Consider the following 25,492-nt stretch of genomic DNA (forward strand, 5'->3'; position numbering starts at 1 on the left):
GTAGTTTTAATACCAGTGTAGTGATGTTTATTTTAGCCTTTTGTAACCGCTATTTATCTTCCCCAAAAGTCTACTCTTTGATTGCTAAATAAAAATAAAATTAAAGTTTTAAAAGTTTGATGTATGTGGCTTTCCGTAGCGCCACGCGCAGTGGGTGGGGAAGTGCAACCCAGTGCAACGCAAAGGCAAAGAGGTCAAGAGGAGGGGTTGAGAAAACCACGTGTGCGCGGCAGCACCATGAGCAGCACTGTCCTTCCTCGGTAGACTTGTTTTTGTAAGCCTGTACCCTTCGCATGTAGCCAGCTGGCCTGCGTTAGCCGGAGAAGCAGATTGTTTTCTATTTCTTTTACAGATTCACGTACTTACACAAGGCTGCTGCTGGGACTTCTTTTTCTGTTGCCACACTGACTGCCGACCATGGTGAGCAAGACAGATGACATACCGGCGTCAGTGCCCAACTGTAATCCGGTTGATCTTGCGGATGAAGCCGGAGATGGAGCCCAGGACAGCAAAGAAAGCAGCAAGACACATCTGAAGGACTCCTGCGGCTGTGGTGAGACAATGCAGCAGACTGTCTGCGTCATATGTTATCAGACTAATCACAAATAATAAATACCATGATTACACATTTCGTAACACTTGCAGTGACCGTAAAAATCATTTAGCCAGCATAACTGTGCATCATCAGAGTGGATTATTCAGATTGTACATGCTTGTGTCATCTATCTCCGTGCTTTACTATGTGACTTCAAAGTCCTCAGACCAAAGGTTGTGGTCTGTGGGGTTCACCCCCCCCCCCCCCCCCACCATCTCCTTGGTAGCCTCTCAAGTTTACAGGACTTCACTTAGCAACTTAGCAGCATTGCTAATTAGATGTGTACTGTCAAGTCTTGTATATTGCACCTGTGCTAATTAGTGTGCTAGACGTTCTCCCAGGATTAGGTCAGTTTCTACATTCACTGGTTAAAGTAGTTGGCATGTAGTCCAACCTTACACTGACACTGCTTTTGAAGCAGCCTAACGCCAATAAGTTAGCCGGTGTGCTAACATCAGAGCACTCGTTGGGTATGCAGCTAGTTAGCTCACCGGCTAATCGGCTAACTAGCCACCAGCAGCTCCTGTCACTTGACGACAGTTCGTTTCATGCCCTGAAGGAGACATTTCGTTGTGAATAAGCTGTGTAATCGGGTTGAATATAACTGGATTCTACAGTGAATGCGTTGTTAACATCACCCAATGCAGCCGCTAGGGATGTGCTAACATATTTTGACGCACATGTTCGGTAACAGCGTGTTAGAGTAATGAACTGAAGGTCACCTTCAGTGGAGCTGCACACTGCCCACATCTAAATAGGGGGGTTCAGTCACATGCTGTCGTTTTATTTTACGTTTATGTGTCAGGCACGGTTTGTAAATGATGTGCTGTATCATTTTAGGGGGGGGGTTCAGGACTGCTTTTCATACGAAGAGGCTGCTCACGTCACCTGCCCGGCGGTGCTAACGGTTAAACGGCCCCCCTCCTCCCCGCAGCAGCAGATTAAATCGAGTGTCCCTCCTCGACCGGGAAGCGGAAGCGAGCAGTTGCAGTGAAAAAAAGTCATGATAGTGCATTGCACAGAGAGAGGGAAGGTTACGCTGAATATATGAACAGCCGTTAGAGCTGGTGAGTACATTGTCAGATGAAAGTAGGGTTGCTGGCAGCAGTGTTGTCGGTAGAGACAGATTTAAGCGATCGGTGCACTGTCGACTTGTGAAGTTCACGTTACTCAACTCGTAGAGCTCCAAAACTCTGCTGCAGCCTCTGTCGCTGTTTGACACACTTGGGACCTTGACTTTTCTCTGTCATTTCATGGTTGTAAGTGTTACTGCTTTACCTGACCTCGTGTTGCTTTGTTTGTATTAATTATAAAGGTTGGATTGGCTGAATGGTGACTTGTGTATGTACTGGACAGACTTTAAGCGTTATCACAAGCTCACACAGCAGTGGATGCTGCAGTTTCGAGCTGACCTGTTTTATTGCAAAGTCGATCAAGAAACTAAGTTCCCAAGCAAAATGTCCGTCATCTTTACAGGTATGTGGATGCACTGCTTGTTTCATCTTATGTGACACTGTATTCAAGTGCAGAAAATGATAATCTCCATCATTAGGACCAGATATTTTATCCACTTGATGATTAATGCTTTTACCATGAACTGGGTTTTGCTGTACAATTGGCAGCCAAGAGACTGTACCAGTGTTGACACATCTTATATGAATGTAGCTGCAGTGTTTTCACAGGACACGACAACGCAGACTGAATATAACTAACTAACTTAAGTTAGGGTCACTGTTAGGGGTTTTAAGGTGCTTATGATGCTTCATACATCTGCTGAGCAAAATGTTCCTCTATTTGATGAGTGTCATTCCTTAATCCAAAACAATAACGAATAAATTCAGTTAAGTCAAAAGTTATGTATATATTGAGGCTAGGGGAATATGAGTAGCTGAATATTTTAGATGAAAAAGGCAAAGGTCAGATAATGGTGAAAAGCAAAATGTTCAATCTATGAAGAATTTTGTTGAAATTCCTCTTTTAATACATTTTTCTCTTTGTCTTTTAGATTATCACAAGAAACTGTGACAACATGCTCACTGCAGTATCAGAGACATAAAATTGTATCACTTTTAAATAGCTGTCTTTATCAAAAAACAGAAAGGCTCCATACTCCCATAATTGAGAATCCATACATTTGAAAAAATGGCTGTTTTTCTCCTTATTGACTTGTTGGTTTTCCTAAACATTTGCTTACTGCCAATTTCTCTTAAAACAATCTGTAGATAGTCTTGCATGCTCTTCATGTTAGGTATTTTTGTAGTCCCTGTTATCATGTGTTATTGACATATAGGTATAGATGTGATGTTTTTGTTAAAAAATAGTCTCAAACTGTCTGTGTACTGATTGTTTTTTTCAGTGAAATACCATGGCAGATGCATGACTCAGGGTCTGTCTGTTCACCAGGAGGTTGCCACCTTGTGGTGCAGCAGATTTAATAGCAGACAGACCTTTTGCTGCTGCTGTCTTTTTTTTGTCAGCGTTGTCTGGTTGGTTAATGTTGCCATGGCAACAGTCAGGGTCGCCTCATGTCAAGGGCTTCAGAGAAGATAGATAGCTAGCTGCTGGTTTTATTGCTTTGTTATCGAAAGAAGTGGGTCAGCAATTCAGGAGGAGAAATGGGGTCTGCTACTGTGTAAAGCAGTCAACCTAATTTAATTGGGTCTGATGCTGATTCTTTATTGCCTTTATCTGAATGATGTCCTTGTTTTATTGATTTTTAAACTTTAGCTAAAGCACTGGAGGAATGGAACAACAACTGCTTTAATAGGAAAAAAGATAAGTGATTTTTGTGAGTTAAAATTCTTTTGATAGAGCTTCATTGTAAAAGGGATTGAAAATGGAGAAAATCTTATTTAATCCAATCCAGTCTTTTTTAGGATATTTTATGGGCTTTATATGCTTTTATTTAGAAAGAAGGACAGTGGATAAGGTTGGAAATAGGGGTGAGAGAGTGGAGGAGAGACATGCAGGAAAAGAGCCACAGGCCGGACTTGAACTAACTAGGCCATCTTTGCTGTTGGTTAAGTGTGTGAGAAAGTGGGTTTTCAGCCAAACAAGCAAGTTAAGTATGTTCCTGAAAAATTTCTTTGATTTAGCAAAATGTGTAATCTCTAGTCAGATTATTTTACCTTGAAACCTTATTGACATTAAAAGTCTCTTTATCTAGACTGACTTCACCAGCAACAGCACATTCTGACATCCTTGTCTATTAACAGATCCTGTAATATCTTCTGCCCTGCATATAATTTACCACAACAGTATGTTTCATTACCAATGAACAGGAAATGCATCACTGAACAAATCTTTATTTTTCTTCTGTAGCTTAGAGACGATGGCAGACACAGTGAGTCATTGTCATTGTTTAACTACTTGACCATTTCTTTGTCTCCCATTTCTGTTTATCTTTCTGTCATTAATAGTGGCAGAATATGTCAGTTTTGCAGCATATCCGCTGCTGGATCACCTCTGAAAGTACTTTAGGCACTTTGCACTTTTTCATCTCTGATGTGGAGATTGCCATAAAAATGGAAACAAAGTTATTTGTGGAACTCTACATTCACAATTTGTTCCTTTTATAACTGAACTACAATTTGTTTGAATAAGTTAAAATGAGTTTGTAAAAACTGCTCAAATATGGGAGTATTTTACTCAATAGTCTTTATTGATATGACAGTGATGCAGTTTTCAAAGGACTGATGGACCCATCAAAAACAAACAAACAAAAAACAAAAACAACCTGAATCTGTAGCCTCTTGTGTATCTGTAATGTTTAACCGTTAACTCTATCAGTTATGTAGTTAGCTGCAGCAGACAGCTGTGTTCAAAGAAAAAGATATAAACCTAAATTTGACTTTCTCTACTCTCCCATGGACAGCAAACAGACACAATAAATGGGTTAGTTTGCAGCTAGAAAGTGTAGCATTTGTTGTTAAAGAGCCTGATATTAGACCATATGGTGGTGGAGATAAAAACGGCACTAAAAGATGTGCTTACATTCATTATGTGAGCACAAACATGGTTTCAAATGAATGCTAATGCTGCTTTCAAGCTGCTAGTTGTCTAAATGCAACAATTGTGTATATATCTTCTGCCTGTAAGTGACCCAAAATGAATGATTAGTTATTATAGAGAATCGGTCATGAGTTGCATGCATTGTCTCAAGTTTCCAGATAAAAAGAGCTCAGATCTGATAAGGCTTGAAACGCTTCTCTACTGATACTGAAAACAAAAACAGCCACATAACACCCAACCTGCATTTTCTTCTAGTTAGAACATTATAAACTCCGCTCTGAAGTCATCATGTTTGTTGTTTAGTGTCAACAAGTTGCCACCATCTCCTTTTCCTCCTCCTCCCTGTTCCTCCTGCTCCTCCACCACCATTTCAGCTCCTTGCTCAGGGTCGTGGTCCAGTTATGAGGCCCTCCCCCCTGGCCCCCGTCCCTTCACTAACCCTGACGCTGTTTATCCTTGACAGTGCACAAGGACACACTGCTGGCAGCAAGCAAGTCCCAGTGAAAAAAACAGGTGTCAGACATCAACGTGCTTGGCCCTGCTCCTTTTGAATTTATGTACCTGGGAGCTGCATTGATATTCATGTGATTTTTCTCTCCCATCTGAGCTGCTGTCTATGATGAAAACAGTGGGAGGTATATTTTATGCAAAGTTGATTAATGAGAACAGCTGTCCTCTCACTCAGCGTTTTTATATCATTCTGGAGCCATTCAGAGTTGAATATTTGGTGGATTAGTTGAAAAGGCCGCTTTGTTACTCATTTGTCAGATGTCTTGATAGAATCATTGCTGACCTGTGTGTTGTAGTTTCAGATTTTTGGAGAGCATGCACTTCTTGGAAAAGCTTCTAGTGTCAATGATTGATGAAAATCAGCATCCTGTTACCTGTGTTTGGTAGGGATGTAACAATAAACGGCACTTATGATACAAGACACATAAAGATACAGGCTGCACAATGGTATTTTTTCCAGGTTTTTCAAAATAATTTTCTTATCTTAATTAAGATCAAATTATATCGATTTAAGAATGACTCTTAAACTTGAAATTTCTGACGATAAGCAAAATACCCGTTTTCCTTACTCTGGCCTTCTAAGTGTAAGTAATTATTCTTAGTTCTTAGTTAGTGCTTATTTTTCTTTATAAAAAAAATGACAGTTTCTTAAACCTTTTGTAAAATGTTGTTTTAAATGTGAAGATTTTAGAACAAATATATATTTTTAGCACTACTTGGGTAAATCTCTTTGAAGAGAGTTGCAGTTTATGTTTCTGGCACTGAAGCACAGAAAGCCTTTAACACAGTTAATTTGCTCTGCTTTCATTGAAATCCATATATTGTGACATTGATTGAAATGATCCATATTTGTAAAAAAAATGTTTAATTATCTTGTGAGGTCCCATCCCTGGTGCTCAGTTGTTTTTGTAGATTTAATTTATATTTGGATTAAATGTAAGGAGACAGTGACAGCAGCACTCTGTGGCTAAGCTTTGTCCGCTCCGTTCATTCGTTCATAAATATTTTAGGAGGTTACTGGTGAGGTCATCCAGACACGAGTCTGTGTTTGTGTCCTCGCTGCCTGGCAGCATCTCAGTGTTTTCACATGGGAGAAAAGTTTTGTTGCATGACTGATCGTCCAAAGGTGGCGTTTCCTTTTGATCAGATGGTTGACTACTGACAGCTAAAGAATTGTGGCGTACAGAGCTGTTTGTACAAAATACGTCTAGGTTTACTTCTCAGTTTGTGTTTCGGCTTTCTGCAAATGGTTTTAGCAATACAAAGTGTATTTTTAGGTCGAGGTTATCAAATTTTCTACCATTAAAAAGGTGGAATTGGTTTACTGATGATCTGTTTCTCTTCCATGGCAGGGCACAGTGCAGATACAGCCATGGTGAATGGTGACGGGGCTCACGGGCACACAGAGGAGACAGAATCCAAACAGGATGGGAACTGTGAAGCGGATGGAGGGGAAGAGTCCAATGAACAGGAAGTGATCGTGATCCAGGACACAGGCTTCACCGTTAAGATCCAGGCACCAGGGACAGAGCCATTCGACCTGCAGGTAAAGCTGCAGGCTAAAACACAGTGCAACGTACAATCCTAACCACCTCAGTGAAGATATTTACTTTTACCTGCCACATGGGAGAAAGGAGATATTTGGGCTAGTTCACTTCAATGAATCCAAAAGTTTCAATAATGTTTAAAAATTTATTTCAACAGTTTAGGTTTCATATGGGCTTTTAAACTTGTACACTTCCACTGGCTTTTCTGCAGTTGAACCAGTACTATTTAGAGGCTTTCTATGTACAAACACCAGGTTATACTGCAGTATGCATGTGAAAAATATTTCAGCAAACCAGTTTTCCAACCTGAATATTGACAATTTCTGAACTAAATGCAGGTAGTTTAACCTCCCTCCTTCTCTTTTTATCAGGTATCTCCCCAGGAAATGGTTCAGGAGATCCATCAAGTGTTGATGGACCGTGAGGACACCTGCCACCGCACCTGCTTCTCCCTGCAGCTGGACGGAAATGTGCTGGACAACTTTGCTGAGCTCAAGTCCATCGAGGGTCTGCAGGAGGGCTCGCTGCTCAAAGTGGTGGAAGGTCAGATTCAGACGCTCTTAGCTACACCAGCTTGTCAACTTTTGAGCAACTTTTGAGTTATTGCCAAATCGAATGTAAAAGACACACTTTAATACTGTTTTTTAATCTAAAAAGTTGGCTAAATCCTGAATACCAGTTGGATCGGTATGAAATGCTTAGACACACTCCCTCAGTCCTTCATACGTGCAACTGTCACACATTGCATGCTGTTCGACAGTTTTCCTCATTCAAATTAGCCCCCAGTCATGTGTATTTCAAACAGTTGCTTCATTGCTCAAAGTATGCTGGGATACATAGCAACCCTAACCAAACTGGCGAGGGGTGAAGCCATTTTTCAGCAGCTTTTCTCTCCCATAAAATCATAACCCTGCATCTCAAGAAAATGCTGATATATCATTGTTCAAACCGTATTTGATCATCACCGATTCTCCACAGACCAGAACACATTTTCAATTCTGCTTTTAGCTGGAATGCTAGCTTATACTCTCACTCAACCAACACCATCTGCTAGCTCATATCGCCAGTCATCAAGTTCACTGGATCAGCAGGCCAATCTCCTGTGTTCTGGTATCATCACAAATGATTATCTTTAATACAAGTCACTGTGCTTATATGTCCAGGACTGAGGCTGTACAAGTCATACCTCTGAGTAATGCCTATTATTTTCTTTTTTCTTATGCTGTGGAGACCCCCAAAAAAACAGACTTGTATAGAAGTGCAACTTGTATTACAGATTTGATGGTGCCTTACTTTGTGTAAAATTATAAAAACAGCACAACACTTGAGAACTAAAAGGTATTAAACTTTACGTTATATTGATGAAATATAAAATAGTGGCTCAGTAATCGACTCTTAAGATTGCAAACATGATGTAGTTTGAAAATCAAAGATGATGTATTTCACATGAATTTTCTTTGGAAGGACACTGCAATTAACTAACTGCACACTGAACCAAAACATATCATTTGAAGAAGATGACGTAAGACAGTATTGGCAGGGGAAACCTGATCCCTGCACTTTTTCTATATCCTTATGTTTGGTATTCAGAGTGTTCCACCATGATACAGCCATGATGTGCTCCTACATTTGAGCTTTAATGGTTTACTCTCCATCTACAGCCTGTTTGGGGCATTTCATTTAGCTGCAGGCAAAAAGCTAACTGAATTGTCCGCTCATTACTCTGATCTGTTCCTCGTCAAAACGCTCCCATCTGCTATTTATACTCTGTCTGTTTCTCTCCTCTTTACTTCAGAGCCGTACACGGTGCGTGAGGCCCGCATTCATGTGCGTCACATCAGAGACCTGCTGAAGAGTCTGGACCCTTCAGATGCCTACAATGGGGTGGACTGTAACTCTCTCTCCTTCCTTAGTATCTTCACTGATGGTGACCTTGGAGGTTTGATACACGCTATAGAAACAATCTGAAACATGAATGTAGAGAAATGTAGGTGGGCTGCAGACGCTCACCTCACTTGTTTGATGTTTGGTGCAGATAGCGGTAAGCGAAAGAAGAAGGGCAATGAGCTGGAACAGATTGACTGCACGCCTCCAGAGCACATCCTGCCTGGCAGCAAAGAGCGCCCCCTGGTGCCCCTCCAGCCACAGAACAAGGACTGGAAGGTGAAGCGATGCCGTCTTTGAAGTCCAACTTTAGGAAATTCTAATTTAAGAAGAATTTTAAAGAATTTATTAAAAAAGGAAATGCAAAGTGAAAGTCAAACCCTCACTTAGAATATTTTTCTTCTTTTCTATTAGCCCATGCAGTGCCTAAAGGTCCTAACCATGAGCGGCTGGAACCCTCCACCTGGAAACAGGAAGATGCACGGTGACCTCATGTACTTGTACATTGTGACTGTGGAGGAGCGCCATGTTAGCGTCACTGCCTCAACACGCGGCTTCTACCTCAACCAGTCAGTCAACATTTCATCTTAGTGTCTTGCTGCTCTACCAATAGAGCAAATATTGTCCATAAACTACTGATATGTACTGTATGCACACAATGCATGTAAAAGTCAGAGCTGTATATATATATGGTAGAAATTTGTTATGTGCAACTGTATTGAGTTGTTAGAGGCACAAGCAGTGGCTAGACCAGCAGGTTCAGGATCCTAATTTTGGGATTAGTTTAGATGCCAGAAAGGACTTATCCCTCCAATTAAAGAGGTGTAGTTGGATTAGATTTCAGGGTAGAGCAGGATTAATTTTTGGTTTTAAAAATTCCATAAGAGCCAATAGAAGCTTTTCTCAGTCTAGCTTCTCTAGAGTTCCTAGTATAATGATGAGCACAGCATATGCCACTTAGGAGACCTAGTTCTTTTCCAAGCTTTCTTAGAATAAATGTTTGGTTTTTGCAGTGAAAACAAGCAATATTGATGACCGTGTGTATGGTTGCATCTTCCAGATCTACTACCTACACCTTCAACCCTAAGCCAGCCAACCCAAGCTTCCTGAGCCATTCTCTGGTTGAGCTGCTGAGCCAGATCAGCCCTGCCTTTAAGAAAAACTTCACTGCCCTGCAAAAGAAAAGGTAAAAGCCTGTCTATGCCTTTTTGTTGTCTTTCTTACCTGTGGTTGGTTTCCTTTCATGCTGATAACTCTATTCCAGCACTTAGGAAAATTGACATCTGAGGGTTTTTTCTGACCCATACCCTCTGTTATCCTCTCTCTCTGCATTTTTGGCAGCTTCTATTTTGGGGGGAATTGTTACGCTTCTGGCGTGATTCTTTTTCATCGATCTGAAGCTTACTGACTTATACATCAATTAAATTTTACCAGTCAGTGGGGATTTAGTTGCTCAGAGTGCAAAATGAAAACCTAAAGAAGATGTCATATCTAATAAAAGTAAGGTCAGACGTCATTGTTTGTCATCTATTGGCTATGTTTTCTAGGAACAGCTCACTACGAGAGTGAACTTTGTTTAAGAGTTCAAGATACATGAAAATAATAACTTAAAAATTTTTCATGTTTTGCTGTAGAGTCCAGAGACACCCTTTTGAGAGGATAGCCACGCCTTTCCAGGTGTACAGCTGGACAGCCCCGCAGGTAGACCATGCTATGGACTGTGTCCGAGCCGAGGACGCCTACACCTCCCGCCTGGGTTATGAGGAGCATATACCTGGACAGGTGTGAATAAATACAGCAATAGCACACCAGGAAAACATTTGTTTTTAAACCATCAATATGGTTGTTAATTGTGATTTCTTTTCAGACCAGGGATTGGAATGAGGAACTTCAGACAACCAGAGAGTTGCCCCGGAAAAACCTGCCTGAACGCCTGCTGAGGGAGAGAGCCATATTTAAGGTACTGGCTGGATCATCATTATGTGACTATACAAATGCATCTCAAATATAACAGTATTATGCAAGGTTTTTGTTTTGTTTTGTTTTGTTTTGTTTTTTACCATGATTTACTTTAAAAAGTTAAACTTCCATAAATTCCAGATTCATCTAATACAAATTTAAATATTTCAAGACTTTTTGGGGTTTTAATTGTGATGATTAGGGCTTACAGCTCACAAAAATCAGAACTAATTGACTAAACCACAATCTAAAAATATTAGAATATTGGGTAAAAGTCCAATATGCAAAGGTCTCCCGAGCCTTCATTCTCTTATTGTGGTTCATTTCACTCAACTACAATCATGGGGAAGACTACTCAATGACAGATGTCCAGAAGACAATCAGTGACACCCTTTACAAGGAGGGTGAGCCACAGAAAGTCACAGCTGAAAGGACAGGCTGGTCTTAGAGGCTGTATCAAAGCACACTCATGGAAAGTTGACTGGAAGGGAAAAGTGTGGTAAGAAAAGGAGCACAAGCAACAGGGATGAGCTCAGCCTACAGAGGATCATCACACAAAGCAAATTCAAGAACTTAGGGGAGCTTCACAAGGAGCGGACTGAGGCTGGAGTCAGTGGATAAAGAGCCACCACACCGGACATGCAGGAAATGGGCTACAAGTGTCGAGTCACTGCTGTAACTCAGACAACATCATCAGCTTCTCACATGGGCTAAGGTGAAAAAGAACTGGAACATTGCTCAGTTGTCCAAAGCCCTGTTTTCAGATGAAAATCAATTTAGCATTTCATAAAAAAAATCAAGGTCCCAGAGTCTTGAGAAGAGATCCGAGAGGCACAGAATAAATGGTGCTTGCAATCCAGTGTTCAGTTTTCACAGTCAGTGATGGTTTGGGGTGCCATGTCATCTGCTGCTGTTGGTCCACTGAGCTTTATCAAGTCCAGAGTCAACATTGTCAGCCATCTACCAGGAGAATGCTTCCATCTGGGGAGCAGAGATCATCATAAATCATCATTTATGGAAATCATGATTTCCTTTTCCAGCATGTGCCCACAGTGAAGCCAGAACTACCAGAAACTGGTTTGCTGACCAGGGTGCTTCTGTGCTAGATTGGCCAGCCAACTGACCTGACCTGAATCCTATAGAAGTTCTCAAGGGAAATGTCAAGAGGAAGATGAGAGTCCAGACTCAACAATACAGATGAGCTGAAGGCTGCTATCAAAGCGACCAGGGCTTAACACCCCAGGGGTGCCACAGACTGATTGGCTCCATGCCACGTCACATAGATACAGTAAGTTGTACAAGAGGAGCTTCAACCACTTACTGATCACATAAATAGCCCAGCATTTCTGTATTACAGTGCCGTGAAAAAGTATTTGCCCCCTTTCTGTTTCCTGTATTTTTTTTTTTTTTTTTTTTTTTGCATAAGATCTCAAAAAGAAATGCATCATGCCATGATCCAAAGAAATTCAAGAACAAATGAGAAACAAAGTGATTGAAATCTCAGTCTGGAAAAGGTTACAAAGCCATTTTCAAGGCTTTTGGACTCCAGCAAACCACAGTCGGAGCCATTATCCACAAATGGAGAAAACTGGGAACAGTGGTGAACCTTCCCAGGAGTGGTTGGCCAACCAAAATGACTCCAAGAGTGCAATGACAACTCATCCAGGAGGTCACAAAAGAACCCAGAATGACACCTAAAGCCCTGTAGGCCACACTGGCCTCAGTTAAGGTCAGTGTTCATGACTCAACCATAAGAAAGACACTGGACAAAAATGGCACCCATGGGAGAGTTCCAAGGTCAAAGCCACTGATGACAAAAAGAACACAAAGGCTCGTCTCACATTTGCAAAGAAACATCTCGATGTTCCCCAAGACTTTTGGAGAAATTTTCTGTGGATTGATGAGACAGAAGTTGAACTTTCTGGAAGGTGTGTGACCCATTACATCTGGTATAAAAATAACACAGCATTTGATAAAAAGAACATCATGCCAGCAGTCAAACATGGGGGTGTCAGTGTGATGGTCTGGGGCTGCTTTGCCGCTTCAGGACCTGGACCACTTGCTGTGATTGATGGAACAATGAATTCTGCTGTCTACCAGAAAATCCTGAAGGTGAACGTCTGGCCATCAGTTCATGCCCTCAAGCTCAAGCACTCTTGGGTTATGCAGCAGGACAACGACCCAAAAAATACCAGCAATTCCACCTCTGAATAGTTAAAAATAAACAGAATTACGTTTTTGGAGTGGCCAAGTCAACGTCTGGACTTAAATCCAATTGAGATCCTGTGATGTGACCTTAAACAGGCAGCTCATGCCCAAAAACCCTCCAATATGGCTGAGTTAGAACAATTCTGTGAAGAAGAGTAGGTCAAAATTCCTCCCCAGTGATGTGAAAGACTCATCACCAGGTATGATGTCAGGTATTGCTGCCAAGGGTGGCCCAACCAGTTATTAGGTTCAGGGTGGCAATTACTTTTTCACACAGGGCCAGAAAGGTTTGGATTTTTCCCCTTGATAAATAAAATCATCATTTAAAAACTGCATTTTGTATTAACTTGGGTTGCCTTTGTGAGATATTAAAATTGGTTTGATGATCCGAAACATTGAATTGTGATAAATATGCAAAAAAATCAGGAATCAGAAAGGGGGCAGGTGTTTTTTCACGGCACTGTATAAATCTATTTTTTTTTTTTGGACTGACATTTTGTCATATCCTAATATTTGAGAGCTTGTAGATTTGTGATTTGTGTGAGCTGTAAGCTGTAATCAAGATTTAAACTGAAATGCCATGAAATATTTTCCCTTGTATGAGATAAATCTAGAATATTTGGCAGTTTAACTTCTTGAATGACATCACAGGGAAAAAAAAAACTTTTTAATATTTTAAGATGCGTTGTGTAATTCAGGTCAGATGATGTAGTGTCACTTAAACTGTGGCCCCTCATCCAACAGAAAATATGATGCTATTGTCATGTGAAAATTTCCTACTTGATTTTTGTAATAGCCTTCTCTTCTGCATCTTTAATACCCCTTTGTTCTTCTGCAGGTCCACAGTGACTTTGCGGCTGCTGCTACTCGAGGTGCCATGGCAGTAATCGACGGAAATGTAATGGCCATCAATCCTGGAGAGGAAACACGTATGCAGATGTTCATCTGGAACAATATCTTCTTTAGCCTAGGCTTTGACGTGAGGGACCACTATCGGGAACTGGGTGGAGACGCCGCTGCCCACGCTGCACCCACAAATGACTTGAACGGTGTACGAGCGTACGGTGCTGTGGATGTGGAGGGGCTGTACACTCTGGGCACAGTAGTGGTGGACTATAGAGGGTATCGTGTCACAGCCCAGTCCATCATCCCTGGGATCCTTGAGCGTGAGCAGGAGCAGAGCGTCATCTACGGATCCATCGACTTTGGAAAGACGGTGGTGTCTCACAGTAAATACCTGGAGCTGCTGGAGAAGACAAGCAGGCCACTTAAGGTCAGAAACACCACATTTTATACATTCAAGTATTTATTATGTGATTTCTCTTCTGTTCATTAGGTAACTTATGTGTGTACCGGATGTGAATTTTAGGTCCAGAGACACAGTGTACTAAATGAGAAAACTGAGACGGTAGAGCTATGCTCTTCTGTCGAATGCAAGGGCATTATTGGAAACGATGGCCGACACTACATCTTGGACCTACTTCGCACTTTCCCTCCTGACCTTAACTTCCTGCCTGTGGATGGAGAGGTGCTGTCTCCAGAGAGTCAGCGCCAGGGCTTCCCCCGCCAGCACCGCCACCGCCTTGCTTGTCTACGCCAGGAGCTCATTGAGGCCTTTGTTGAGCAGAGGTATGTGTCTTTAACCGCATGACATCACTTCTGAGATTTTCCATGTGTTCATTTGCTGATTCTTTACCTCCCCAGATATCTTCTCTTCATGAAAATGGCAGCACTACAGCTCATGCAGCAGAAAGCAAACAAGGACACAAAGACTGACACAGCCGCTATCACAGAAACCTCAGAAACGACCTCAGAAAGCAAAGATGATACAACCCAGACACAGACCGCTGCATCAGATTCTTCCTGTCCAGCAGACATCTCCATAGACAGCACAAACCAGACAGACAACAGCACTTCTGCTGCTTCACAGGCAGCCAGTGACGGTGAAGAAAACTCCACGAAGCCCACCACAAACGGGCCTCTTGAGCTCACAGCCACCCAGAATGGGGAATGCAAGAGCCCACTGGAGGGTAAGGAGTTTGAGGAAAGTATTCCAGGATTAGCTCAGGCCAAAGAGCTGGCGGAGACCTTAGTTGCCGAAGATGGATCTTGTATTGGTATGTCCCCCCCAAAAAATTCTAAAATGAGGCCAAGACAATGCATGGAGAGCAATTCTGGTGAATTTTTCTCATACAAAAGTTGTTCATTATAGAGGACCTATTTATGAATTTGTAGCTGTGTGTAGAAAATGTGTTTTGTGAGGTGCATTAGGATGTATAAAATCAAGTAGAACATTAAAACATAGAGAAGTGGATTGTAGTCACTTCTTTTCACCAGACCAGCTGTCCCTGCTCAGTCCTCAGCCTGCAGAGGTGACAAGTGTTGGCCCCAAAATTAAATCCACCTTCCCCTCACTGTTCAGCCTGGACTGTGTCACTCAATAATCGTCTGCCTTGTGTATTAATCCAAGTATGTGTTGGAATGCAGAAATAATCTTGCATTCAATGATTTGTGTGAAGCCCAGTTGACTCTGAATTACAGTAATCTGCTTGTAAAACACACTGACTCAAACTGTGGAGTTTGTTGGCTAAATGACATATTAATAAATGGTGGTGGGTGCTAGACTAAAGCTATGTCCACAGTAAGCTTAGCAAGTCATTGGAAAATCCATCTTGAATGTTATCTGTTTAATGATCTAAGTTAGCAGCATAATTGCAAAAATGCACATACAGCATATAAATGCAGATGTAATAAATTCCAGTTTACTGAAAAGCAGTTTACACTTCATGTATGGAGATCCACTAAGTTATGGATAGTTCAGTGATCTTATAAAGTATTACGTTATTCGGCCACAGTATCAGTGGTCATCAGGGATGTTGTTCTGCATTTATCTGGAATTTAGATATTCCTGACTTGAATTGTTGATCCATGAGAATTCATTAATACTCAAGTGTGAACTGGGCATTCTAACCAGGTATGGTTACAGCCACGATATTTATTTGTTTACTTTTTTAAAAAATCCTATTTGATCCATATAAAATCACTATTTGACTTTTTAATTGTCCTACTTTTTTTTTTTTTTCCAGTCGCATATGTGGTTCGTAATGTTGCTATCTTGATGTGGACATGGCTTTCACTGTTATGCCTCAGATATGTTGATATAAGGTGTCTGTATTACTTTTAACATATTTACATCTTTTACTTTCATGTTAAAACAGATCCCAAAAGCCGTGAGGTCGTCCTCAACGCCTGCAAGGCAGTGGGCTCCATCAGCAACACGTCTTTTGACATTCGCTTCAACCCTGACATCTTCTCCCCAGGTGAGAATATTAGTCTTCTAGAAAATATTATATGGTATAGAATAATATATAATATTTAACTATTGTATAATATATAATTATAATTACAACAACCAATACAAAGCAGTTGATGACTGCATTTATATTTCTGATTGTTGTCCCTTTTTCTTCTGTTGTTGCTCTTTGTCCTGGGGTCATTGGAGATTCCTTTTGGGATGCCAAATCAGTTTTACAATTTTATGCTGCACTATTTAATGGGACATTTATGTTTGCAGTACACATTATGGGGTTCTTAGCGAATTCCACCCTAAACCACTCACCTTCTCCAGCATAATAAAAAACAAAATCAGTCACTGGAATAACTTGACACGCCAGATGGAAAACCATACATAGACAGCGTTTGGGGCAGAGCCTTTGGAAGAAAAAAACTTGGAGGGTGATTGGATGAACTTTCTGTCTGTCACATCTTTACGAGCCAATCAGAGCAACAAAATACGTGATGTTGTAGTCCCAAACCGAGGTGCACCACAAATGACGAATAAAATTCATAGATAGCTGCATAATGGGAACCATGGCGACTGCAGACATGTCAGTACATGACTTTTGTTGTTTTTGAAAAGAAAAGAACTCAATGCTGTTCTTTATTCTTCTTCGAACGAAGAAACGAAGCATCCACGCTGATGTCTTCTGCCATAATTGCACCGGTCTCTTGTTGCTGCTTGCTTACATCTTGACTCTGCCACACCCAAAAGTACTGCCCCTTGGTGCTTATTGGTCCTGTCACTTTCTAACTGGGCCCAAACGGTTCAGACGGGAGCTTTGCTGGATTTACCAGTAAAAAACACGGAAACAAGCAAATCCATTTGCAAGGTTACCACTGGATGGTATATGAGCTAAAGTCACAGTTACGGATGTTTGGCTGATAAAAAAGAAACACTTGTTTTAGACCAGAGCACAAAGGCAGGGACCAAAGGGGCAGAGCATGTGAAGAAAGCCTATTAGCAGAGGTGAAGGGGGCCCCTTCTAGGCCTTTGAAATGGAGATCGTCAGGTCAGGACTAGACTGAGTCCAGAACTAACGTTATCCAAGCTAGAACCAGCAATCACCTCGACCCACCTGCCAAGGATGGCACAGAAGGTAGACTTGAGAAGCAATAACGAACAGAAAATGAAGTTGTTGCGGCATGATGGCTTGCACCTTCTCAAGAGTGGGTTATCAAAATAAAAGCTGGGAAACACTGATCTACACTGCTTGTCTCACTTGGGGTCACAGGGATAATAGGATAACAGAGATTAAAAATAAATAAATCAACAAAGATTTTTTAGGTTTATTCTGAGGATTTTTGTGCCTTTATTTGATAGAGGAGGATAGTGGATAGAGTCAGAAACAGGGACAAGAGCGGGAAAGAGACATGCGGTAAAGGGCCTCAGGCCGGGTTCGAACCGGGGCCATCCACATATATGGGGCATGCCTTAACCACTCGGCCACCTGCGCCCCATAAATCAACAAAGATTATATAGACATCTACATAGCTGGGGAATTGGACAATACTTCTATAAATGGTGGCTGAAACGGTCCTATAAATATGATGTGGCTGCAGTACGCCATGAAACTGAAGTGTGTCACCTCTGAAAATGATAGATCTTTTCGAGACATTTTAGTTAAAGAGCAAGAGATAAGTATATTACTTCATCCGTTTAACACTTGGGCGGTCAGATTATTCACCATGCAAGTTCATACTTGCTAATAGGCATTTTTAGCACATTTGCTTCTAAATTTCCTTCAGAGTGATAAAAGGTGCAGTTGACTTGCAAATCAGCTACCAAATTTAAGACTAAAAGTCACTATGTTTGTGTTTTTTGAACCAGGAGTACGTTTCCCGGATGAGAGTGCAGATGATGTACAGAAACAAAAGCAGCTTCTCAAAGATGCTGCTGCCTTCCTGGTTTCCTGTCAGGTCCCATCACTGGTCAGTGACACAGATACTCACTCAACCAGAAAATTTAACCTCTATATGACCTGGATCTGTGTGTCTGAGTTCAGATGATTGTGTTTTCTGCCCAGGTTAAAGACTGTTTGGACCACAGCTCTGTGCCCATGGATGGAGCCACACTGACTGAAGCCTTGCACCAGAGAGGCATCAATGTCCGCTATTTGGGCTCATTGCTGGAGTTTGTGGACAAAACTCCTGCCAAAGCCCAGCTAGAGCACTTTTATGTGAGTCTGAATGATACAAGTCATTCAATCTGTTACTTTTCGTGTTTCTCATTCTAATGTTTCCTTTCTCATCATGTAGAGAATAGGCATCAGTGAGCTCATCACCAGATGTGCAAAACATATCTTCAAGACATACCTCCAGGTTTGTACCATACAACAGACATCATCAAACTGCTGCTGCGGGAAAGAAAATGTTCCTTTTGATTAATATTTAATAATTATTTGTGTCATGTAGGGTGTGGAGTTGTCTGCCCTTTCTGCCGCTGTAAGCCATTTCCTCAACTGCTTCCTGAGTTCCTTCCCTGACGCAGTTGCCCACCTTCCTCCTGACGAGCTGGTGTCGCGCCGCAAAAGCCGCAAGCGCCGTAACAGGGTACCTGGCAGTGGTGATAACACGGCGTGGGCAAGCTTGACGCCCAGCGAGTTGTGGAAGAACATTGCCTCTGAGGCCCAGAGTTACTATCACTTCACTATACAGTGGTGATGACTGCTTCTACTCAAATGAAACATTTTAAATATCATATTTACACATTATTGTTTGTTTTCTGTATGTCTTAGTTTCAAATGATTGTTCTTCTTACAGTGAAAGTGTGGACCAGGTGGTGGAGAAATATGGCCTCCAGAAAATCACTCTGCTCAGAGAAATTTCAGTCAAAACTGGCATCCAGGTAACTCTCTTGAGGTTACAGTGACTGCTCATTGCCTCTTTAAAAATCATCATTATGACTTTTCCTCTACTTTTGCTTGTCTCTTAGATTTTGATAAAGGAATATAACTTTGACAGCCGCCACAAGCCTGCCTTCACAGAAGAGGATATCCTGAATATTTTCCCTGTCGTGAAGCATGTTAACCCCAAAGCCTCAGATGCCTTCCACTTCTTCCAGAGTGGACAGGCCAAAGTGCAGCAAGGTAAGAGGAATTTATGATTAGGACTGATTAGTACATAAAAACTCTGAAGTGAAATTAACCATCAGAAAAAAATCCACTTAAGCAAAGCTCACTGAATCCTCCTCTCCTAGGTTTCCTGAAGGAGGGCTGCGAGCTGATAAATGAGGCACTTAACCTCTTTAACAATGTGTACGGAGCCATGCACGTTGAGATTTGTGCCTGCCTGCGTCTCCTGGCACGCCTTAATTACATCATGGGAGATCATCCTGAGGTAGGCATAAAAATATGACACCTTTTACTATCAGCAATTTAAAGCGTCCTGTTGATTCCATGTCACTAAATTACATTTGTGAAATTGCCCACAGGCTCTGAGCAACCAGCAGAAAGCTGTTCTGATGAGTGAACGAGTCCTTGGCATTGAGCACCCCAACACGATTCAAGAATATGTAAGTTATCAGAACCACTGAAGGATGAATTCATGTATTAAATGCTATAATAACCCTCCTAACTAAATATTTCCTCGTTTCTCCTAGATGCACTTGGCACTGTACTGCTTTGCAAATGGGCAGCTGTCCACAGCCCTGAAGCTGCTGTATCGTGCCCGTTACCTCTTGTTGTTGGTGTGTGGGGAGGACCACCCAGAGATGGCGTTGCTAGACGTGAGTTTTTACCATGGAAAAGCATTAATATTGTTGCTCTCTGTATTGAAATTGTGACAGCTGTTCCTGTTCTTTTCTCTCTTTATGCAGAGTAACATTGGGCTGGTGCTGCACGGAGTTATGGAGTATGATTTATCACTGAGATTCCTGGAGAACGCCTTGACCATCAACACAAAGTACCATGGACCCCGGTCCCTCAAAGTGGCCCTAAGGTTAGGAGAAAACCCTCTTCATCATCATATGTAGTGAGTGACCATTTGGCTGATATGGCTTACATTATGGTTACCTTGTGACATTTTTTCAGCCATCATTTGGTGGCAAGGGTTTACGAGAGCAAGGCCGAATTTCGCTCTGCACTGCAGCATGAGAAGGAGGGTTACACCATTTACAAGAACCAGGTAAAACTCTACCCCACTTAGAACTGTCACACTGTTCTTTATTGCTTTTAAAAATGTTTAACATCTCATCTTTTATCTGTTTGTCTTCCAAGATGGGAGAGGCACATGAGAAAACCAAGGAGAGTTCAGAGTACCTGAAGTATCTCACCCAACAGGCTGTAGCTCTACAGAGAACCATGAATGAGATCTACAAGAACGGTTCTAATGCTAGCATCATGCCCCTCAAGGTGAGCACTCAAGATGTGTTTTATTGCTTCTGTTACATGTGATATGTTGCTGTGATTACAGTGATACTATGGTTTATGTTTTCTCCTGTCTTCCAGTTCACTGCTCCCAGCATGGCCAGTGTCCTGGAGCAGCTCAACATTATCAACGGCATCATCTTTATACCACTCAGGTAAAATGAGAAAAAAGCTTTATGTAATGCATCTTTTTGGGGGATTTTTTTCCTCACCAAAGGGAGTTTTAAAATTAAATCAATCAAACAATCTTTATTTGTATTGCACCAATTATTAATAAATAGTATTTCAGAACACTTTTCAAAAAGAGCAGGTCTAGATCGTGCCTTTTGTTATAGTGATTATAGAGACTCAGCGCTGGGCTAATCCACCATAAGATAAACAACTCACAACATTTAGCAAAGTATCAGTGTTTGTATTGTATATAATACGCTCAAGAAAATACAGTACATTTCATGTTTGACTTAACAGCAGCTAGTCCTGTGTGTGTAAGCAATGTAAACAGCTCTATATATTACAAATTAAATATGTATTTAATTATGCATTAATAGAGAGATAAAGTAAAAGATACATAGAGATGTGTCATCTATAACTCAACACCCCTTAAGTTATGCAACACAACTTGTGAATGCATTTATGACTATTGTAAGGCTGATTTACTTAGTTGTTTGGGATGTTATGCATTCAATACCCATACTTTTCTGGAATTTCAGCTGACATAAATCCGAAGAGCCAAAACTAAGCCTAGAGTCTTTTTTTCAACATGAATTAAAGTTATGATTTTTCTGGTATTTCCCTTCCAGCCAAAAGGATCTGGAGAACTTGAAGGCGGAGGTTCAGAGGCGGCAGCAGCTGCAGGAACTGGGGAAGAGTGAGGAGCCTTCTGAGGACAGCCCACTGGAGCTGGAGGACAAAATTCCCATAGATTAAACTCTAAAATGCCCTTAACACGGCTACTATCTGCTATTGGGGAGGGAGGGGGAAGCTGTGACTTAACAGCAATGTCACTGAGCCTGTGGAACTGAGAGCCAGGCGGTTTGAGTCAGCATTGAAACAAACAGGGGGAGGGATGGGGGAGGGCAGCTCAGAGAACAAAACTGTATGAACTGCAGGACAAAACCGTACAGAGAGGGGACTTCCTACAAGGTAGGAAAGAGAGGGAGGAGAAAGTACAGACAACATAGAATCAACGTTAACATGCAATCTAACAAATCCCCGGCCTGAAAATCTGCTGATGCAGATGTTAGCTGTAGAGGTACGATCACATAAAAACACATGGGGATAGCCAGGAGAGGGAGACCAAGGACGACCATGACATTGTATACCAGAGCCTTATCCACTTTACCATATTCCCCCAGTTCCTCTCAGCTCAGACATCCCACAGCACTGTTAGCCCAGGACCATTTTCTGCCCCACCATTCCCTAAAGGGCCTCGGAGACCTCGGGGATGTAGCTAGCCCTCCCCCCTAAATGGCGCTCGAAATGAGGAAGCACCAACCCTGTCCTAGAACTCAGGGGTACTTTCTACTGTGCACTAAGACCACAAAACAGTCGCTAAATTTGAGATTTTTCAAGTGGGGCTTCAGAATGTAAATTCCTTCCTCTTTGGCTTCCTTGAGCCACTTTTGCAGCAGCCGCACATCAATCACACACATCCCTGATGGTTAATCAATTTAACCGTTCTCTCATTTGTACTTTACGACATCCCAGGTGGGTGCCTGCTGTGTCCAATGGTTCTCGTCTCTCTAAGCAAGAAAATAATAGTCACAACAATAGTGAGCCTCCAACTGGTTTGATTTCATTTGCTGGAATTGTTTTCTTTCTTTTTTTAAGTGATGGGTTTTGTAAAAGTGCAAAGGAAAATAAGAGGGTATTTTACGCCTATTGATCATCAATTAATTTAAGCCATGTCTGTTTTATAAAAAAAAATGTATAGAAGTGGAAAAAAGATGTATAAATCTATCAGATTTAGACAGGTGCTTGATTGATGTTAATGGAAAAAGCAGATTTGAAACATCCACTTTACGCAGTAGATTTATCTCTCTATATACTAGCTGTTCAATATTCTATTTTTACACATGGAAAGAATATGTGCATGTATGTTTGTATGTGTGACAGTGTGTGTGTCTCTGTGTAGTCCAACAGAAATTCTAATGGCCAGGGATGTTGCTGCTTCTGCTGCTGCTGCTGCGTAGTTCAAATACAGGCTAAAAGCAAACGTTGGCTTTCCAAATGTTTTATTTTTCTACTCATAGTTGACCTGTTGGATAGCTAATGCCTCTTTCTTTAATCAGTCATGGCTGCCAGTGTTGTAAATCTATTTCTGTATGAATTGGTACTAAAAGAGCCTCTTCTCACCACAGGCAGTAGAGACTGATTTGTTGTTGCTGGGAGTTATTATTTTTTTCTTTTCCATTATTTGGTCATCTTTTTGTATGTAACTGAGATAAAAACCAGCCAGAGTGTCTGTTCATTGAGCGGCGTTTAGTGCACTTTCTCCTGCTGTTTGAATGTGCGGTTATGTACACAGCACAACCAAAAGTGGACAAAGGAAGAGCTGCCTCAGTGTGATGTACCAAAAAAGACTGATAAAAGGTTTGTGTGCGCTTGTATACATGCAATGTATCCCTCCCATGGCAATTTATTACTTGATTGTTGCCGTGTCTAAATGTATGATTAAAGCAATAGAGAGATGGTGCTGGAAATGATTGTTTCTCAAGAATGCATTTTTACCAGGTAAAAAAAAAAAAAAAAAAAAACAACAAACAAGAGGACTACTTTCTGTATTATCCGGATAACCTGAAAATGAGGGAGCTGTGGGGAAAATAACTAAAGGAGAGCTCTTAGGACTGGTTCGGCTGTCACAGTGATTTTTTTTTTCTGACTGCACCAATAAGATGATGTCATAACATCAGTAACAGAGCGTGGTGTGTATTGTGCCTATTGTGTATGCTTCTGAATGGAACCAGGGTGATGACAGGTAATAACTTTATAATATATGCTTCTTGATTTTGTTTTTATTTTGGGCTTGTTTTATCATGTTTTTTAGTTTAATTATTGATTTTCTTTTCTTTTGTCCCTGCTCACTAAGCCCTGGCCAACAGTAATACCAATCGTGTCCATAGGGTGGCACACCAACATCTGTTTCAATCTGGGGGACTTGCATTGGCCTTTGCTGACACTTGTATTAGTGCTAGAGCACACAGTTACACTAAAGTAGCAAAAGAGAATAATAGTGATACTGACAGCAAGCATTTTCTGATTAACTGTTAGTCCATAAAGGTGTCCGAAATCGGAATCTGACATCAAATCAGCAGTATTCTGATTGTCTGGGTATCTCCCAGTTTACAATAGGAACATTTATGAATGATTATTGTTTTGTGCAAAGATAAAGTTCTCTTTGTTACACATTTAATGCAGTGCTTTTGTGTAGTTGGAAGCACTGATTGTTCCCTAGAGAGTCCAGTGGAACATTTGTGTTTTGAATTAAGTTGTACAAAGATTTGATATGTAACTAGGAATTAGAATATGAGCAGACTTTAAAGCAACAATATGGTGTAATAAATCCAAACTAAGGGCAAAGGTTTGTATTTACATTTAATTTGCATACACATCGTTTCCAAAGTATGAAATGTAATGCAGATGTAAAATATGGATACTGACATGACATACAATTAAAAAGCTAAAAATGTACTTTCAAGACATGCCATTTGTGCTAGATAAACTTCAAAGTCTTCGTAAGGAGGAAAATGCTCTAAGCTACCATGCACATTATGCTGCCCACCAGTTATCACATAATTGTCACTGCCTGAGACCTGAAAAGATGATTGCCTAAAAGTTTTGTGCTCTATTAGCTGATGAAGTTTCTTATGCACAAAGGCGTCTTAGGCCAGGTGTTTGAGTCTGCTTCCTCTGATGTGTGGCATTTGTGTGTTGCTCTTTACAAAATAACAATCTAACTATATTTTGGATTGAGTTTGCTTTTTTATATGAAAATAAATAAAATTATGCTAGTAAAACTTCTGTTTGGTTTTGATAACTTGTACATGATAGTCTAAGGGTGGAGCAAGCAGTAGCAACTTTCTGTAGAAATATACCACTCTGGATTTTACTGAAGATGTACAGACGTCACTGCATTATGGTTTGTATTACTGAATCATTAAAGTAACCTACTTTTTGTTTCTATACGCCTTAGATAGAGCTGTTTGCGATGTATAACCATAAACTGCAATGACGTTTAATCTTTAACTTTTTTTATGATTGGTTTTATCTGAAATCTGTAGTAGACGTTGTCCGGTCATATAGCATTATATTTTAATTTAAATATTTTGTTCAAGATAAATGCTTTTCAGTTGCCATAAAGTTTAAAGTAAAAAAATATACAGGATATCTTTATACACCTCACATCAAGGACGTGCGCGCTCCCGTCGATCCGTGAACGCGAGCTTCGTGCGCGCGACCATCTGAAGGCGAATGCGGTAGGCTAGGAAAAAAACAAGCAGGCAGCGCCGGAGAGACAAGACGGGCACAGTTTACCTCCACATCACAAGATCATATTTTGGTGCGGAAATTTCACGCCCTGTCGGGTCGTGTTACCGTAGGAGACGGCTGTGGACATTCACGGGAGGAAACAATAGGGTGAGTTCAACTAATTTTGAACTGTGAAGCCGGTCAGAGTCGAAGGAATCTAGCGTTAGGTGGGGAAAATGACGATGTGGCTGTAATTTTTGCACCTCCTTTTTATGTCTCAAAATGGCGGATAGGCCGCTTGGACTGGAGCAGCAGGTACCTTGTCAGCGGAGTTTATCCTTGTGGTCAGATAAACAATCTTGTGCACTTACACTATTAGACACGGCTAACGTTGGCCAACTGTATAAGTTAATTGTAGCTAATCGAACTTGCGTGCATTTTAGAAGGCTGTGGTTTTAAGTAGAGGTAATGAAGTGGCTAACTTTCTGACTGCATCGCCGGGAAGCTAACTTAGCTAACGTTAACTTTGGCTAACATTAGCTAACGATAACCAGAATTACATACTGTTGCGTTAACGGTGGCAGCGTCGTCAAGTCGACTTAAATTAT

General features: G+C 41.2%; 2 protein-coding genes across 5 annotated transcripts in view; both read left to right on the plus strand.

The window, feature by feature from the left end:
• The first annotated feature begins 217 nt into the window (after positions 1–217).
• On the plus strand, positions 218–24,437 carry cluha (clustered mitochondria (cluA/CLU1) homolog a). Of its 4 annotated transcripts, XM_041802722.1 has the most exons (28): positions 1,586–1,662; positions 1,911–2,071; positions 6,469–6,662; positions 7,035–7,206; positions 8,459–8,602; positions 8,699–8,826; positions 8,962–9,116; positions 9,608–9,733; positions 10,182–10,329; positions 10,415–10,507; positions 13,553–13,987; positions 14,084–14,343; positions 14,419–14,831; positions 15,933–16,034; positions 17,882–17,982; positions 18,078–18,230; positions 18,310–18,372; positions 18,466–18,710; positions 18,814–18,898; positions 18,986–19,139; positions 19,250–19,389; positions 19,484–19,564; positions 19,652–19,777; positions 19,868–19,989; positions 20,082–20,175; positions 20,268–20,402; positions 20,499–20,572; positions 21,218–24,437. In XM_041802722.1, the coding sequence occupies exons 2-28, from the start codon at positions 1,939–1,941 to the stop codon at positions 21,342–21,344; spliced, it is 4,203 nt and encodes a 1,400-aa protein (XP_041658656.1). In that variant the 5' UTR covers positions 1,586–1,662; positions 1,911–1,938; the 3' UTR covers positions 21,345–24,437. The 4 variants fall into 4 exon arrangements, with proteins under 4 accessions (XP_041658645.1, XP_041658667.1, XP_041658677.1 ...); XM_041802711.1 differs by lacking the exons at positions 1,586–1,662; positions 1,911–2,071 and adding an exon at positions 218–553; XM_041802733.1 differs by lacking the exons at positions 1,586–1,662; positions 1,911–2,071 and adding an exon at positions 218–553 and having other exon boundaries at positions 14,419–14,744.
• Positions 24,438–24,876: 439 nt separating this feature from the next.
• LOC121516081 (lissencephaly-1 homolog) overlaps positions 24,877–25,492 on the plus strand; it is a 55,920-nt gene continuing 55,304 nt past the window's right edge. Inside the window, exon 1 of the mRNA XM_041797162.1 lies at positions 24,877–25,052. The gene's annotated coding sequence lies outside the window, so the exon portion shown is untranslated. The remainder of the gene's footprint in view (positions 25,053–25,492) is intronic.

The sequence above is a fragment of the Cheilinus undulatus genome, linkage group 2 (assembly GCF_018320785.1).
Source record: "Cheilinus undulatus linkage group 2, ASM1832078v1, whole genome shotgun sequence".
Taxonomy (NCBI): Eukaryota; Metazoa; Chordata; class Actinopteri; order Labriformes; family Labridae; genus Cheilinus; species Cheilinus undulatus.

Excerpts from the sequence above, each read along its gene's own strand:
- cluha (XM_041802711.1), top strand. The coding sequence starts at position 418 with ATGGTGAGCAAGACAGATGACATACCGGCGTCAGTGCCCAACTGTAAT. Across the intron at positions 6,663-7,034 it reads CAGAGCCATTCGACCTGCAG|GTATCTCCCCAGGAAATGGT; the intron begins GTAAAGCTGCAG and ends TCTTTTTATCAG. Across the intron at positions 9,117-9,607 it reads CGCGGCTTCTACCTCAACCA|ATCTACTACCTACACCTTCA; the intron begins GTCAGTCAACAT and ends TGCATCTTCCAG.